The sequence below is a fragment of the Myxine glutinosa genome, chromosome 13 (genome assembly GCF_964187855.1).
Source record: "Myxine glutinosa chromosome 13, kmMyxGlut1.1, whole genome shotgun sequence".
Classification (NCBI taxonomy): domain Eukaryota; kingdom Metazoa; phylum Chordata; class Myxini; order Myxiniformes; family Myxinidae; genus Myxine; species Myxine glutinosa.
The window spans coordinates 31,462,446-31,479,246 of record NC_136273.1 but is presented as its reverse complement, the minus strand read 5'-3'; the positions used below and the strand labels follow the sequence as shown (position 1 = coordinate 31,479,246).

General features: G+C 46.0%; 1 protein-coding gene across 1 annotated transcript; it reads left to right on the top strand.

Moving 5' to 3' along the window:
- The first annotated feature begins 499 nt into the window (after positions 1-499).
- LOC144888634 (tubulin beta-4B chain-like) lies at positions 500-16,488 on the top strand. The gene is made up of 4 exons (XM_078767250.1): positions 500-657; positions 4,704-4,812; positions 7,298-7,408; positions 15,048-16,488. Exons 1-4 carry the CDS (start codon positions 601-603, stop codon positions 16,106-16,108), a joined length of 1,338 nt encoding a protein of 445 aa, XP_078623376.1. The 5' UTR covers positions 500-600; the 3' UTR covers positions 16,109-16,488.
- Positions 16,489-16,801: the final 313 nt, after the last annotated feature.

Here is a 16,801-nt window from a genome sequence, read left to right as displayed (position 1 = left end):
AATCACTTAAAAAATTAAATAATTCTCATATCCGAATCCATATTCAGATCTTCACCAAAATCGAATCGTCCTTGTCAGACACACAACATCTCCAGCAAGTTTCGTCCCAATCCCTCCACAACTTTTTGAGATATTTTGTTCACCAACAAACGGAGAGACGGGGGTGAAAACAACCTCCATCCACCTTTGGTGGCGGAGGTAATTAATGCTATAAATAATATTAACGACAATAATAATATTAGTATCATTTGGCAATAATAATAATAATAATAATAACGAAGTCTTCGAGACAACGATTGTGTTAAGCATGTTTAAACATGTACAAGAGAAAGTAGATGATAGAAAAGAAAGGTGAGAGGAAACCTGCGCATGCGTACTGAGTATTTCTAGATTTCCATCCCATAATTATGACGCCTCAACTTTATACTGTCACACCAGTGGCTGAGCGGTGCGGTTGTCGGGGCAACCGGTGGGATGGTCTCCAGCACACCTCGACCGAGCCAATAAAGTCCCGTGACCGGCGCGTAGTTCGTGCGCGGGTGTTTTTATATTTTACGGTTTTCTAATTTTGTTTTTATTTTTGTGGAGATCTTGTCAATCATGAGGGAAATCGTGCATCTGCAGGCCGGTCAGTGCGGGAACCAGATCGGCGCCAAGGTGAATATATATACTGTATAATGTATATATATATATAAGCGTGTCGGTGATCGATCGGTGATTGTGAATGTTTTCGATGTTAAATATATTTTTTACGCGGGAAATGGTCTTAGGTTAACATGTTAATTATTTGGTCGATTACTGCGTTTGCGCCTTTATCGGTCTTTGTCATATCTTGAGTTAAAATCTGAGGTGAGTTTTGAAATGTAAATGATCTTACGCTTATGTCGACATTAATATTGTCGTTTGAAATGTTTCACCTTGTACTCCAATTTACGCTCTTCTCAGATGCGATGTTTGGTGCCGTTTTCATTAAAAACTCCCCTTGTTTAAATTGTTCATTTTGATTGAACGAGAGGGGTTGTTTTGAGGATGCGCGCGAAAATGAGGTGTTTATGGTCTGGTCGCAAGGGTGGGGAGGTGGGGGGGGGGGGAGGGGTTTATGGTCGGGTCCGCAAGGGTGGGAAGGTGGGGGGGGGGGAGGGGTTTATGGTCGGGTCCGCAAGGGTGGGGAGGTGGGGGGGGGGGGGAGGGGTTTATGGTCGGGTCCGCAAGGGTGGGGAGGGCTTTATGGTCGGGTCCGCAAGGGTTGGGAGGTGGGGGGAAGGGAGGGGTTTATGGTCGGGTCCGCAAGGGTGGGGAGGTGGGGGGAAGGTAGGGGTTTATGGTCGGGTCCGCAAGGGTGGGGGGAGGGGAGGTGTTTATGGTCTGGTCGCAAGGGTGGGGAGGTGGGGGGGGGGGGGGAGGGGTTTATGGTCGGATCCGCAACGTTGGGGGGAGGGGAGGTGTTTATGGTCGGGTCGCAATGGTGGGGGCGGCAGGGTTGATGGTCGAGTCCGTGACGGGGAGGGGGAATTTATGGTGTGAGGGTTGGAGGTCGGGTCGAAAGTGATATGGGGGGGGGTGGAGGAGGTGGGGGGGGGGAGGGGTTTATGGTCGGATCCGCAACGTTGTGGGGAGGGGAGGGGTTTATGGTCGGGTCGCAATGGTGGGGGCGGCAGGGTTGATGGTCGAGTCCGTGACGGGGAGGGGGAATTTATGGTGTGAGGGTTGGAGGTCGGGTCGAAAGTGATATGGGGGGGTGGAGGAGGTGTCTGGTGGTCGGGTGGAAAGGTGCACTTGGTTGTTGGTGGTTGGGACGAGAGGGGTTGTTGTTGGTGGTTGGGACGAGAGGGGGGTGGTTGGTGGTTGGGACGAGAGGGACGGGTTGTTGTTGGTGGTTGGACGAGAGGGACGGGGTTGTTGTTGGTGGTTGGGACGAGAGGGGTGGTTGGTGGTTGGGACGAGAGGACGGGTTGTTGGTGGTTGGGACGAGAGGGGGTTGTTGTTGTGGTTGGGACGAGAGGGGTTGTGTTGGTGGTTGGACGAGAGGGGTGGTTGGTGGTTGGACGAGAGGGACGGGGTTGTTGTTGGTGGTTGGACGAGAGGGGTGGTTGGTGGTTGGACGAGAGGGACGGGGTTGTTGTGGTTGGGACGAGAGGAGAGGAGCGGGGAAGAGGGGGGTGGGGAGGGGGGAGGTTGGTGTTCGGTTTGAGGGAGGAGGATGATTGGGATTGGGTAAGAACTTTCTGATTAACAGAATATCGTAAAAATTTAAATTACGGGTGAGCATGAAATCGCAATTTTGTAAGACAAGGTTTGTCTTTAAGTACCGATGCTGCACTCACGCTACTTGTATTTGTATTGACATACTTTCGATAGGTTGACCTACAACATGTTGATTATTCATTTGCGGTTAAAACGTTTTGTTGTGCAATAAAGCGACGATGAATCGTCACAAATGAACGATGTGAGTTCTATTTTGTATACGTGTTCAAACTAACTGTCCTCTTCCCTGTACACCTGAGATAGACGGATCAAATTGTTGTAACAAGTCCTCGTCCATGACTTGGCCTACCGACGTTACCCCAACCATGATCCTCCACCCAATGAGGCCAGAAACACGAACATGTTCTGTAACGTATCATAATCGCAGCCGGACGCAGGGTAAACCTATTGTCCCCTCTGGGTAGGGGAGTAATAAAGGGGTGTCAGTGGCCTGCACAGTGAGAAGCGGCGGGTGGGCACTGGGCATGGCATGGCATGTTTGTGGTGAAAATGTGAGGACAGAATCATGGTCGAGGTATTTTACACATGGAATGCTCAAGAGGAAGGTGATTGCTCCAGGTCCAGGTAATGGGTTTCGACTGGAATTTTGATAAGCGGTGGGCCGAAAGCGTCGCAGCGACATCCTAGGATCCCAAGCCGGCACCCTAACTGCTAAGCCAACACCAGGCTTACCATATATATTACCATCCTGTGGTAAAGGTGAAGTACCCTTTTGGTAAACTCCTTGGTGTTGCTGAGCTCCGTTGGAGTCCTCACCAGGGTTTTGTTTATTGTAGCAACCGCTACCTCGTTGCTGTGCAACGTTTTATTAGCTCTGGGAATAAAGCCATTTCTGTTTGATCAATTGGCTTTTGCTGCCCTTGCTGCCCTTGCTGCCCTTGCTGCCCTTGCTGCCCTTGCTGCCCTTTTGCTGCCATTGCTGCCCTTGCTGCCCTTGCTGCCCTTGCTACCCTTGCTGCCCTTGCTGCCCTTTTGCTGCCATTGCTGCCATTGCTGCCCTTGCTGCCCTTTTGCTGCCCTTGTGTGAATAAATTACTGCTTTTTGAAAGGGAATAAAATAAAATTTAAACTCGAACGGCACTCGGTAGAGTCCTTCTGGGAATTGTCTATCTTACCACTTTTGCGTCTTGACTGTTCACACCTGGCTCGAGACCGTCAGATCAAACCAGCGGAGTTACCACTTGGATGAGAGGTCTCTACCTACGCAAGGCCTACTATTTTAGGCCATGAGTTAGGGGTTGGGATGGCTTGTTGCAAGGAGCTTGGCCATTTGGCCCATCAGGCCTGTGCTGTCCACACCACACCACATCAGTTCAATTTATTAGTTGACTTGACTTTATTTCATGCACCTATGGTAGGACATGCCCCAAAGGACCTCCTCCTGTATAATTTTTAATGATTATGACGTCATAGGCAACTGTCACATGGTATGGGTGCCATCTTGTAAAAAACCGAAAGAAGTTGCACCTCTATATCTCCGAAAGCGCTGCATAGAAAAAAATTGAGACATGGCTCATTGTAAAGAACTCTCCATGGGGAATAACATGTTAATGATGATGTCATAGGTGCCTCCATTATGACGTCATAATTCGACAAGTACAAAACTTCATCCGATCAAGATGAAATTTCTTGAGCGTCATTAAAGGATAAATTGGTAGAGGAAAAAAACAAAACGCCATCGGTCACATGTTTCGGCCGCCATATTTGTTTTAAAACAAAAGCCTTAAAAAACACAAATGCATCCTGGCATGGGTCTGCAATCTCCGATTGATCTTGTTTTTGTACTGCATTTGGCTTGATACGCAATTGATTATAATTATATAAAACTATGATAGGAGATTGTTTTTGACAATATGTATCAAGTTGTCACTTTAAGCTCATTTAATAACATTTTATTGGGTCGAGCAGGTTGGTGCAGAGGAAGCACACTTGACTCTTGACCTATTTGGTTGTTTTGACTCACAGCCTTATTATAAAATGACGATGCTCTGATTGGTGCTTCCAGGCAGGTTGAGTGATATGCCGCCTGTCCCTCAGATGTTAAAGTCTGACATCCCATCTGCGAGCATTACTTTTTGGCTGTAAAAGATGTCAGGGTGGTAGGCATGTTGATGCCGATGGCATATTGGACAAACTACAAATTCCTGCTCGAATCTCCTTTACTTGAAAGTCGAGCCTGGCCAATTGGTTTGTCAGCCTTCGGCCAATCTACCTGCTGTGGGCCGACCCCACGAGATGGTTCAAGTAATTGGGCCTGTCAGTGGTTTTATAGCATGTGGAGTTGATTGGGCAAGTTGAAATTAAATTATTATTTTTTTGGTTTCAAATGATGTTTATCAATTTTGTGATTTACGGCTTCTTTGCAATGAGTTGTAAAATATTTTATACATAGGTATTTTTTTTTCTTGTTTAATAAGCTATTGCTGTTCTTGGCACAGTTCTGGGAGGTTATCAGCGATGAGCATGGCATTGACCCCACTGGATCGTTCAATGGCGACAGTGATCTGCAACTGGAAAGGATCAACGTCTACTACAACGAGGCTGCTGGTGCGTACGCCATCCTCTACCATCCCCTACACCTCCCCTCGTAACCTCAAGTGGCTTGTTTGATGATGTAATATCAAGTGGTCACCTGTGGTCGTTGGGAATTCAAGTGCAAAACGTAATTGTTTCAATGCCCCTGATTTTTTGACCTTTGGACCTGTGGGTGTTTTGAGATGGTAGGTATACTCGTTCCATGTTGTAGTTGAGTGTCTGTTTCACAGAAAGCAGGTTCATGTGATCTGACTCTATTTTAAATGAAATGGTCCTTGGATGACAATCTCTAACACCTCCATAAATGCGCTGGTAAATACTTGGAACCTTATAAATGTGGGTGGTTCTCGCAGTTTCAATGAATTGCGGCACCATATTGGGCTTGGGTGGTGAGTAAGGTTTGATCCGGAATCGTTGACATCGTTCGTCACAGGTGGACAAATTTGCTTGTAATTCCTGTGAAGGTAGAGCTGCATTAAAAATAAATTCATGAAAATTCCCATCTAATAACACTGCAAATTCCCTTATTTATTTTTGTCCCCCGTCGCTCAGCGGAGCGAAAGGGGGACTATGGTTTTCCCGTGCGTGCGTGCGTAAGCGAAGGACCGCATTCGAATTTGGTGTCTGGGTGCAACCCACGTCAAAATCCAAGATGGCCGCCGCCATGTATGTCTGATGCCATGTATGTCTGAACCTTGTAACCTGCATATCTTGAAAAATAAGCGAAGTACCAACTTCTAATCTGGTGTGTGGGTGTATCTATTGGGTCGCTACGTCAAAATCCAAGATGGCCACCACGATGTATGTCCAAACCTTGTGAGATGAATATCTTGAAAAATAAGCGAAGTACCAACTTCTAATTTGGTGTGTGGGTGTATCTTGCCATATGGAAGAATGCTATTGAAAATTGGGTCGCCACGTCAAAATCCAAGATGGCCGCCACCATATATATGTCTGAACCTTGTGAGTGAAATATCTTGAAAAATAAGCGAAGTACCAACTTCTAATTTGGTGTGTGGGTGTATCTCGCCATAAGGAAGAACGCTATTGAAAATTAGGTCGCCATGTCAAAATCCATGATGACCGCCGCCATGTATGTCTGAATCTTGTGAGAAGAATATCTTGAAAGATAAGCGAAGTACCAACTTCTAATTTGGTGTGTGGGTGTATCTCGGCATAAGGAAGACCGCTATTGTAAAGTGGGTCGCCACGTCAAAATCCAGGACGGCCGCCACCATATATATGTCTGAACCTTGTGAGCGAAATATCTTGAAAAATAAGCGAAGTACCTTCTGGTGTGTAGGTGTATCTAGGCACAAGGAAGAACGCTATTGAAAATTGGGTTGCCACGTCAAAATCCAAGATGGCCACCTCCATGTATGTCTGACCCTTGTGAGCGAAATATCGTATCATAGCATGTTTTCTGCGTGTTCCACTTTGTCAACTCACATCACTTCCCCGACGGGGGACCTAGGCGTCACGCTTGTTTAATACAGAGTCGAGGCTCGTGTAAGAGCAAACGCATCGAACACAAAAATACAAAGGGACACACAAAACATATAATAAAGGGAATGGGAGATGAGGGGCAAAGAGGGAGGCACACAAGCAACAGTAGAGAACAGAGACAGCGGTATATCTGTGGAAGAGAGAGGGCAGGAGTGGGGTACACGGTATAAAGTAAATTAATACTACTCGGAATTTCAGGAGTGAAGTCAGAGATTGGAAGAGGTGGATTTGAGGTGTTTTAACGGGGGTAGAAAAGATCAAGGTTTTGGATGGGGGAAGATAAGAGATGGTGGTGAACAGCTGTTGTAAAGACCTGGAGGGAGGAGTGGGATTGAAGAGAGTGAGGGAGTTTGTTCCAGAGGCGGGAGAAAAGAGGAATGAAGGAGTGAAGGTGAGCAGAGAGCCTAGATTTTGGCAGTTTCACCATAAGAGGGTTGCTGGCAGATCTTGTGCGACCTGCAGGAATATTTGGAGGACAGCTGGGGGAGCTAGGCCGGAGTGGAGGGCTTCCCTTCCTCGGAACTTCAATCCACAATGAGGTCTTTCATCACATCATGCCCGTGCAACTGTCTCCATCTTGTGGTTTGTCCGTGCTCTATCGTTTTAAATGACGAAGGTCGAGCAAGGAAGCAGCACATGCCATTTTAAATCTTGCGTGTGACTTGGTTGATGTTCGAACATCTGACATCCCAGATTTGTAGTGGACGTTCGAACCATTAAGCCAATCTTGTGAAAGACCAACAATAAAAGGTAAATAATATGGGATAACCACATCTACCACTTTTACGTGGGGGTTGCGTTCCTGGAAACCTCATAAAATAATACCAATCGGGTGTTAACCCATAGTTGGAGTAAGAAGTTTCAAACCTAAAAGTCTTTGTACAAATCGAATTTAGCATTTAATGTGGAACATCATTGCTTTGCTGTTTGCTTGAAAATTGGGTGCGAGATATTTAATTTGCTTGTTTCACACCTTTGTTGAACCTTGTAGCAGGGAAATACGTTCCACGTGCGGTGCTGGTGGACCTTGAGCCGGGCACCATGGACTCTGTGCGCTCTGGTCCTTTTAGTCAGATCTTCAGGCCCGACAACTTTATATTCGGTGAGTAGTTTGTAAGAAGACCATCCTTTTCGAGCGATTCTGTTCAAGTTTGCTCGAGCGAGCAGCTATTTGGTGGAGGAGGCGGTACAAATGCCGAAGTTGCTTTAATAAATGCATGTTTGTGTACGTTGTTTTTAATCCAGAAATCTAGTCTCATTGAGGAGGTCGGAGCATATCGCTGCCATAAGTGATTATATGGTGGGGATACGTTCCTGGTAATTTGTAGGTTCAGGGATTTCATTTGTGCAGACTTTATGCATCTTTCAGACGATGAGATGGTGCAGGTGGAGGTGTGCAACCTTTAAACGAAGCGACGTTATTCTAGCGTGCCTTTACTTGTTTTGTCTGCTTTGTAGTGCTTGTGTGAGTCTGTACTGCATCGCCTTTTGAAGTGTTGTTGATATTCCACGTCTGTTACATGTTTCATTGAAGTGCATTGACATGGTAAATTAATTATTTATGGTAATATTGAGTGCTAAAACTTTGGTATTTGGAATTTTGCTGTTGACTAGAGAGCTCACAGAGAGCATGGAGCTTATGCATACATGTGTTTGAGCTGTCTACTTGGAGTCGCCATGATGGCCTAGCTTTAAACTGTCACCCTGGTGTTTCGTATGTACGATGAGGCTTGGTGTGTATTGTCTTGTGTCCCATCTGCTAACATTGGTTGCAAGCTAAATATACCACTGTGTCCTTCACCAAGAGATGAGCGATCGCTGACACTTGTCCTGTTTGGTCGAACATCAGGCATCACCAGCCGGTCCGTGAAATACTTGCTCTGTAAGCATTTCCTAGCTGACCCCAAAAGGTGGGAATAATTTGGGGCATTAAGGATGTGGTAGTGCTAATAGTTCAGATGGCATGCAATTACAGACAACTTTCTGTTTGAATGGGTATGACTGCCTGATTGATGTACATTTTGATTTGTTTAAGAGCCTTTGTGCTGTTTTATGTCCATATGTACATGCAGTATATTTACTTTCACAATAACTTTACTACATTGTTTTTAATTATCCTTAATGACTATTTACATTGTTTTTACTTATTAATATGATTAATATAATATTAATATGTATGTATATTGTGAGAAACCACCGGTGAAACCATCTGTTCTCACCCAGATTTGGTGCCCCGCCCACCGCGTGACGTGGCCTCCTTGGAGCCTCACGCGATCGGGAGGCGATTCGGCACGTGATTGGTGGAGAGTCGAGAGAGGGCGGTCGCCATCTTGTGGAACGGACGCGGCTCGAAGGCTCCGAGTGGGAAATCTCAAAAGGGCTTTCCTTGAATCCTCACGACAGCCGAGTTGGGCTGGTCGATTACAGTTCGGTATTTTACGAGCGAGTAACTCCGGAAGAGAACGAGTGATTCCCGGATCTCGTAGATTGGAACCGCGAGTGATTGCCTGCTTCGTGTTGGAGCTGCTGGCCGACCGTTCCTGCCGGCCTTGTGCGGTGAATTCCATCCTGTTACCCTCCGAGTCCCGGAGATCGTCGATTGGAGCCGCGAGTGATCTTACCTGCGTCCTGTTTGGAGCGTCTGTTGCCGACAGTTCCTGCAGGCTTTGTGCAGTGTATTCCATTCTGTTACCATTTATGGTTTTTGTGATCGAGCCAATAAAGCATCGTGCCTTACCCCTAGAAGGCCGATTAAAACACAATTGTGTTTATTGAGTTCTCTCTGTCCACTCCGTGGACTACTTGAAGCCCGGACATTAACGTCCGTATTCCGTGCTGGGAACCATTTCACAGCCGGGATCGCGACAATATGTATATATACAGGGTGAGCCAGAAATATGGTCATTTTTGAAATTCGTGTGAAGGAAATAAAAAATTGTATTTCAAAATAAATTCCTTCATGATATTGAAGTACATAGCATGCATTTTTATTATTTTTCTTTTTTACTGAATTAGTTTTGCAGAAGCGACCCAATGACGTGGCTTCAGCAATACGGTGCAACCTCCCACACCACCAGAGTGTCCATGAATAATGTAAGGGCGCTCTTTCCAAAGCATGTCATTTCCAGAAACGGCGATATTCCATGGCCAGCGAGGTCACCCGATTTGACTACATGTGATTATTTATATCTAAAGGATAAAGTGTATGTTAACCGTCCACAAACTCTTCATGAACTTAAGGAAAACGTCAGACGCGAAATCAATGATATTGATGTGGCCATGTTGCAGAACGTCATGAATAATTGGCGTCCAAGATTGGAGGAATGTGTCGGACGAAATGGTGCGCATCTCCTCGATGTTCTTTTCCACAAATAAATGGCATGTTATGTACTTCACTTTCTTGTAATAATTTGTTTTGAAATACAATTTTTTAATTTCCTTCATACAAATTTCAAAAATGACCATATTTCAAGCTCACCGTGTGTGTGTGTGTGTGTGTGTGTGTGTGTGTGTGTGTGTGTGTGTGTGTGTGTGTGTGTGTGTGTGTGTGTGTGTGTGTGTGTGTGTGTGCGTGCAGTCACATGAAAAATTAAGTACACCCCATGTAAAGTTTTGACTTTTTCAACATATTTCAACATACAGCTATTTGATCTTCATTTCAACAATATTGATAGATAAAGGTGATATAATATGACAAATATCATGAAACATTTACATTTTGTAGTCCATTGTATAATTTAAATAAACATAAATGCAAATTTCACATGTGGAAAAAGTAAGTACACCCCTACATTTATCACTACTTCAAATACCTAAAATTAGAATCAGGTGCACCAGTTCAGGTGCAAATGATTAGAACATCATGAGAGAGGATCTTGGAGGAACCTGTCTTATTTAAACCTCAGACATTTAGTTTGGTTTGCTCTTTCTTGTTGAAGTATGCGGCGACACCATGCCTAGATCAAAAGAGCTCTCTGAGGCCTTCAGAAAGAAGGTTATAGATGCCTACGAGTCTGGGAAGGGATGTAAAAAGATCTCCAAACAATTTGAAATCAATCATTCGACTGTCAAGAAGATCATCTACAAGTGGAGAAGATTCCAAACAACTGCCAACTTGTTGAGGCCAGGCCGCCCCAGCAAGTTCAGCCCGAGAATAGACCGCAAGATACTGAAAGAGGTCTCTAAGAACCCCAGAATGTCATCACGGGACCTACAGGTAGCTCTTGCCACTGTTGATGTCAACGTGCACGAGTCTACCATTAGAAAGAGGCTGCACAAATTTGATCTACATGGGAGGCGTGCCAGGAGGAAACCTTTGCTGTCCAGAAAGAACATCAGGGCAAGACTAAAGTTTGCCAATGAACACCTAGGCAAAGACCAGCACTTCTGGAACAATGTGCTCTGGACAGATGAGTCAAAGGTAGAGCTATTTGGCCACAGTACCAGAAGACATGTTTGGCGAAAACCAAAGACAGCAATTGACCACAAGAACCTGATACCAACTGCAAAGCATGGTGGTGGAAATATTATGGTTTGGGGCAGCTTTGCTGCGTCAGGGCCTGGGCAGCTCACCATCATAGAATCCACTATGAATTCTTCATTGTACCAGAGGGTGCTTGAGGTTAATGTGAGGCCATCTGTCGGAGAGTTGAAGCTCAACCGAAGGTGGACCTTGCAACATGACAATGACCCTAAACTTACCAGTAAATCCACCAAGGAATGGCTGAAAAGAAAGAAATGGAGGGTTCTGGAATGGCCAAGTCAAAGGCCGGATCTAAATCCCATCGAGATGTTGTGGGGGGATTTGAAACGAGCTGTGCATGCAAGAAACCCCTCAAACATGGCACAGCTGAAAGAATTCTGCATGGAGGAGTGGGCAAACATTTCTCCCAGTCGATGTCAGAGACTGGGAGACAGTTATAAGAAACGCCTACTCGAGGTTGTTTCTGCCAAATGGGGGCAATACCACCTATGAGAACCAAGGGTGTACTTACTTTTTCCACGTGCGAAATTTGCATTTATGTTTATTTAAATTATACAATGGACTACAAAATGTAAATGTTTCATGATATTTGTTATATTATATAACCTTTATCTATCAATATTGTTAAAATGAAGATCAAATAGCTGTATGTTGAAATATGTTGAAAAGTCAAAACTTTGCATGGGGTGTACTTACTTTTTCACGTGACTGTACATATATATAATTGTTTTTTGTTTTTCTTTAACTAAAGAAGCACACTGACCTTATGACATGACACTGACGTCATGTACATCAATTGTACCGACACTTGTTGTTAACAGGTTGTGCAGCAATTGCTGGGGTGAGACTCAATCTGTGCCTTGCTTCCTAGTCAAGTTAGGGGGTTCAACCTGTGTATATTAACGGCTTCGGTTGGTCACAAATAAACAATTTGCAGTATGTTGTCCTGATGAGAGAAAAATAAGCCCTCGTCGTGACGGCATGGTGTTGAAGTTGTGGGGACTCACTCCTTTGGAGGAGGGGTCCAATTGTATGACCATGCATTCTGGCCCTTTGGGGTCAGGATGCATGTTTTGATTGACCATGTGTTCAGCCTTTGGGTTGAGGTGCATGTGTATGCCAATGGGACAGTCTTGATAGACGGTGTGCCTTGGCCGTGGGGTCAAGGTGCATGTCCAAGGCTGTTTAAATGTTTGATATTTTACCTTTTTTATTAGAAAAAAGGCAGGCCTCATAAGGCCCATAATGAGGGCAAAACCCAGATTGACATCTCTGCCTTTGTCTATTTGTGACCAAAGAGCTTTAATCTCAGTCCGCAAAGACTTGACTTCCACACGGATGCCTCCTAGTTGGGAGGTGATGTGTTGGTATAATTTATGTACATGACGTCAGTGTCATGTCATAAGGTTAGCGTGCTTCTTCAGTTAAATTTAATATTCCTGACTGCAAACCTCCTAATTGTTGATGAGCAGGGCAGAGACAACGTGTCAGCGTGGCAGGCGACACTTGTTAACAAGTTGTGCAGCAATTGCTGGGGTGAGACTCGATCTGTGCCTTGATTCCGAGTCAAGTTAGGGGGGGGTGTGTGTCTGTGTGTCAGTGGGTGTGTGTTCGTTCATTCCGCTTTGAGAAATAGGGTCCAGGACTAACTCGTTCTCAAACCAGGGACTGTCTATTACCCCGTGCAAGTGAAGCGAAACGTAGGGTTAAATTAATTGGTTGACTTTGTCTGTCTACAAATTTCAGTTTATGATCAGGGAACGACTTGACTTCAATTTGGTTATAGCTCCACCAAAACGCCACCACCTCCACCCAACAAAACCAGAAACTCTACCAGAAAGTTAATGTAAAGGGGGTGCCAATTTTGATTCAAACAGCTGCTTGAAGTAAATGTATTTTATTTGCCAGATATAGGGTGCCCATTTATATGAACTTTTCTAGAGCATTACTTGGGTCCTCTTAAGCCCCAGTCACACCGGGCCTGCGACCAGGTTACGACCTGGGCTTTTTTTTTTTTTTTTTTTTTTGTATACTGAATCGAGGCACGTGAAAGAGCTAACATTTACTTCACAAACAAATCAACCAGACAAACAAAATATATAAAAAGAGGGAGCGGAAGACAAGATGGGGAGAGAAGGGGAAGCACACAAACACAACAACATTTGAGTGCAGGGAGATGGGGGAAGATAAGAGATGGTGGTGAACAGCTGTTTTAAAGACAAGGAGGGAGTAGTGGGATTGAAGGGAGTGGGGGAGTTTATTCCAGAGGCGGGGAAAAAGGGGAATGAAAGAGTGAAGGTGAGCAGAGAGCCTAGATTTTGGCAGTTTAACCATAAGAGGGTTGCAGGCAGATCTTGTGCGACCTGTAGGAATATTTGCGGGACAGAGCCCAGAGAGAGCTGGGGGGGCAAGGCCAGAGAGGAGTCGGTAGAAGACGGAAAGACCACCTACCTGCCTGCGGTGAGTGAGTGAGAGGCCCTTGGAGTTGGCTTCATCGCGGGAGATTCCAATGATTCTGAACGCTTTGGTTTCAACAGCGTGAAGACGAGCTAGGTGTGAGGCAGGAGCACCAGCCCAGAGGGGAGAGCAGTATTCCATTGAGCTGCGGATGAAAGCCTTGTATGTGGTGAGGAGCTCAGGTGTGCCAAGGAAGGACTTCACACGACGGAGGATGCCCAGTCGGCGACTGGCTTTGGAGGCCAGATTAGAAATGTGGGTTTCCCAGGAAAGATCATGGCAGATAGTGAGACCCAAAAGCTTGAGTGACAGAACTTCTTGGAGAGGATTATTCATAAAGTGGATGGGAGGGTTGTCCAGTCGGTCTTTTCGGAGAGACATCGTAAGAGTGTGAGATTTGTCAGGATTGAAAGACATGTTCCACTTGTTTGCCCAGTCTGTGATTTTGTCCAGGTCTGCAGAGAGTGAGGAGGCTGCAGACTGCCGATCTGAGGGATGAGGAATGGAGCGGCAGAGAGTGGAGTCATCAGCAAAGAGATGGAGAGGATTTTCAAGAGAGTCAGAGAGATCATTGATGAAGACCAGAAAAAGCACAGGGCCCAGAACACTGCCTTGGGGAACTCCAGCCTGAACAGGAAGGGGGGATGAGAGAAACCCATTCAGGGCCACACGTTGACCACAGGGCCACTAGAGAGGAAGTCCGCCAGCCATGCGTGGACCAGCCAGCTGCGACCGAAAATTTTGTGAATCGCGGGCAAATCGTAGAAAGAGCGCGCGACTGGTCGCAGAGGTCGCAGAGGTCGTGGGTGATCGCCAGAGCAAAATCAGTCGCAGCAAGGTCGATGGTCATGTTCAAAACTTCTGACCTGCGATTCCAAATCGTAAGAGGTCGCAGACAGGTCTTACATGGTCGTACCACCAGTCGTGCATGGACGCACCACCAGTCGTGCATAATCGCAGGTCAAGTAGTCGCACGATTGGTCGTGCTACTGGTCCTGCCACCTGACGATTGGCGGTGCCACCTGGCGTTCAACCTCACGATCGAGCCTGCGAGCGTTCGCAGGTCGCCGCGATTGATTGTCCGAGCGGTCGCAAGTCGCCACGATTGACCGTACAATTGGTCGCTGATCGCCACCACTATTCGCACGATTACCTACGATTGATCTTGCAATCGATCTTCTCCAATCGTTGGTGATCGCACAACCACGCGTCCCACCAATCGTACGATGACCCCTAAGACCAATCGCTGTTTGCGATCGCAAATGGAGAGCGTAGCAAACATTGACGATTGGTCGTACCTCGGCCAGATTGCCATCAATCGCACGATCCAGAAATCGTACGATCCGGTGTGACTGAGGCCTTAAGAACACAAGGGTAGTCCAGCATGCCTGCGAGATTTTTTTTTGAATGTCCCTTATTTTCTATTGTTTGGCAATTTCTACAAGCTATGGTACATACCCTTTTATAAAGGGGCCTTTTCGATGCCCCTGGAATTTTTCCCAACAATGAACACTCTCGTGTGGGTGTACTTTGAAGATGTAATGTTTGATGAAATGGCATATTTGCACGTGTTGTTATTACAAATTAGGTTGGCTGACAGTGAGCAACTGAGCTAACAATTAATTTGTGCTATGAAGCTTGTAAGTAACCACCACTCAAATATTGATTGTTTCAATGTCAATTTGACACTTGTGTGAGCTGTCAGAATTCCCCCTTTCAAAGTGAGGTATTTATTGAAATTCGCCAAGAAAGTGCAGTGCCATGACACTTGTCTTTAATTTCTTTTTCTTTGCTTGTTCAGGTCAGAGTGGTGCAGGAAATAACTGGGCCAAGGGTCACTACACTGAGGGTGCGGAGCTGGTGGACTCTGTGCTGGATGTGGTGCGGAAGGAGGCTGAAAGCTGCGACTGCCTGCAGGGCTTTCAGCTGACTCACTCTCTGGGGGGTGGTACGGGGTCTGGCATGGGTACGCTCCTCATCAGCAAGATCCGTGAAGAGTACCCCGACCGTATCATGAACACCTTCAGTGTGGTGCCCTCACCTAAAGTCAGTGACACTGTGGTGGAGCCTTACAATGCTACACTGTCGGTACACCAACTGGTAGAAAACACCGACGAAACATACTGCATCGACAATGAAGCTCTGTATGATATCTGCTTCCGTACCCTCAAGCTGACAACCCCCACTTACGGGGACCTCAACCACCTAGTGTCTGCTACCATGAGTGGAGTGACCACATGTCTGCGTTTCCCTGGACAGCTCAATGCTGACCTGCGGAAGTTGGCCGTCAACATGGTTCCCTTCCCACGGCTCCACTTCTTCATGCCCGGCTTTGCCCCACTTACGGCTCGTGGTAGTCAGCAGTACCGGGCACTCACTGTTCCTGAGCTCACACAGCAGATGTTTGACTCTAAAAACATGATGGCTGCTTGTGACCCACGTCACGGCCGCTACCTCACTGTGGCAGCCATTTTCCGTGGCCGAATGTCGATGAAGGAAGTGGATGAGCAGATGTTGAATGTCCAGAACAAGAACAGCAGCTACTTTGTGGAGTGGATCCCAAACAATGTAAAGACCGCAGTGTGTGACATCCCACCTCGTGGTCTCAAGATGTCCTCCACTTTCATTGGGAACAGCACGGCCATCCAGGAACTGTTTAAACGCATTTCGGAGCAGTTCACCGCCATGTTCCGGCGCAAGGCCTTCCTTCACTGGTACACGGGCGAGGGCATGGATGAGATGGAGTTCACCGAGGCAGAGAGCAACATGAACGACCTCGTTTCCGAGTACCAGCAGTACCAGGATGCCACAGCGGAAGATGAAGGAGATTTTGAAGATGAAGGCGATGAGGAGTTGGCTTGATGCATTTTGTCTCCTTCTTCCTCCTTCTCTTGTTAATTATGTTTATCTTTTTCGTTCTTCAAAGATCACTCGCGCATTCAAATAAAAATGTTAAGCAAGTATGCTGGTTTTGCCGTTGAATTATTTGCATCTGGTGGTAAATCTTTCACAGGCATTTTTACATTGCATTTCTAACGAGAACGGCACTCGGTAGAGAGCATACCTACACCAGGCTGAACAGTTTACGTTTTGTATCCGATTAATAGGTCGGATCTGGATTTGGACCTGAAGAAAAAGCTAATATCCTTGTTCTTGTCGCCTAACAAGCTCATCCACCTAGTTTTGTTATAAGTCACAGACAACTTTTTTTTTGAAATATAATGCTTTGCCCTATAACTCAATGCTATAATGCTACACTGTCGGTACACCAACTGGTAGAAAACACCGACGAAACATACTGCATCGACAATGAAGCTCTGTATGATACCTGCTTCCGTACCTTCCATGTGGTCACAATGCTATAACTCAATGCTATTATATAATGCTCAATGATTTCCATGTTTTAAACGTTTCCCAGTGTGTACCCTGGATAAGAATAGGTACGCCGTATCCCTGCGTGTCGTAGGAGGCGACTAAGAGGGTTGGCGTCAGGAAGGGCATCCGGCCATAAAAAACATTGCCTCAAAAAGAAAACCATGACAATTACAACTACAT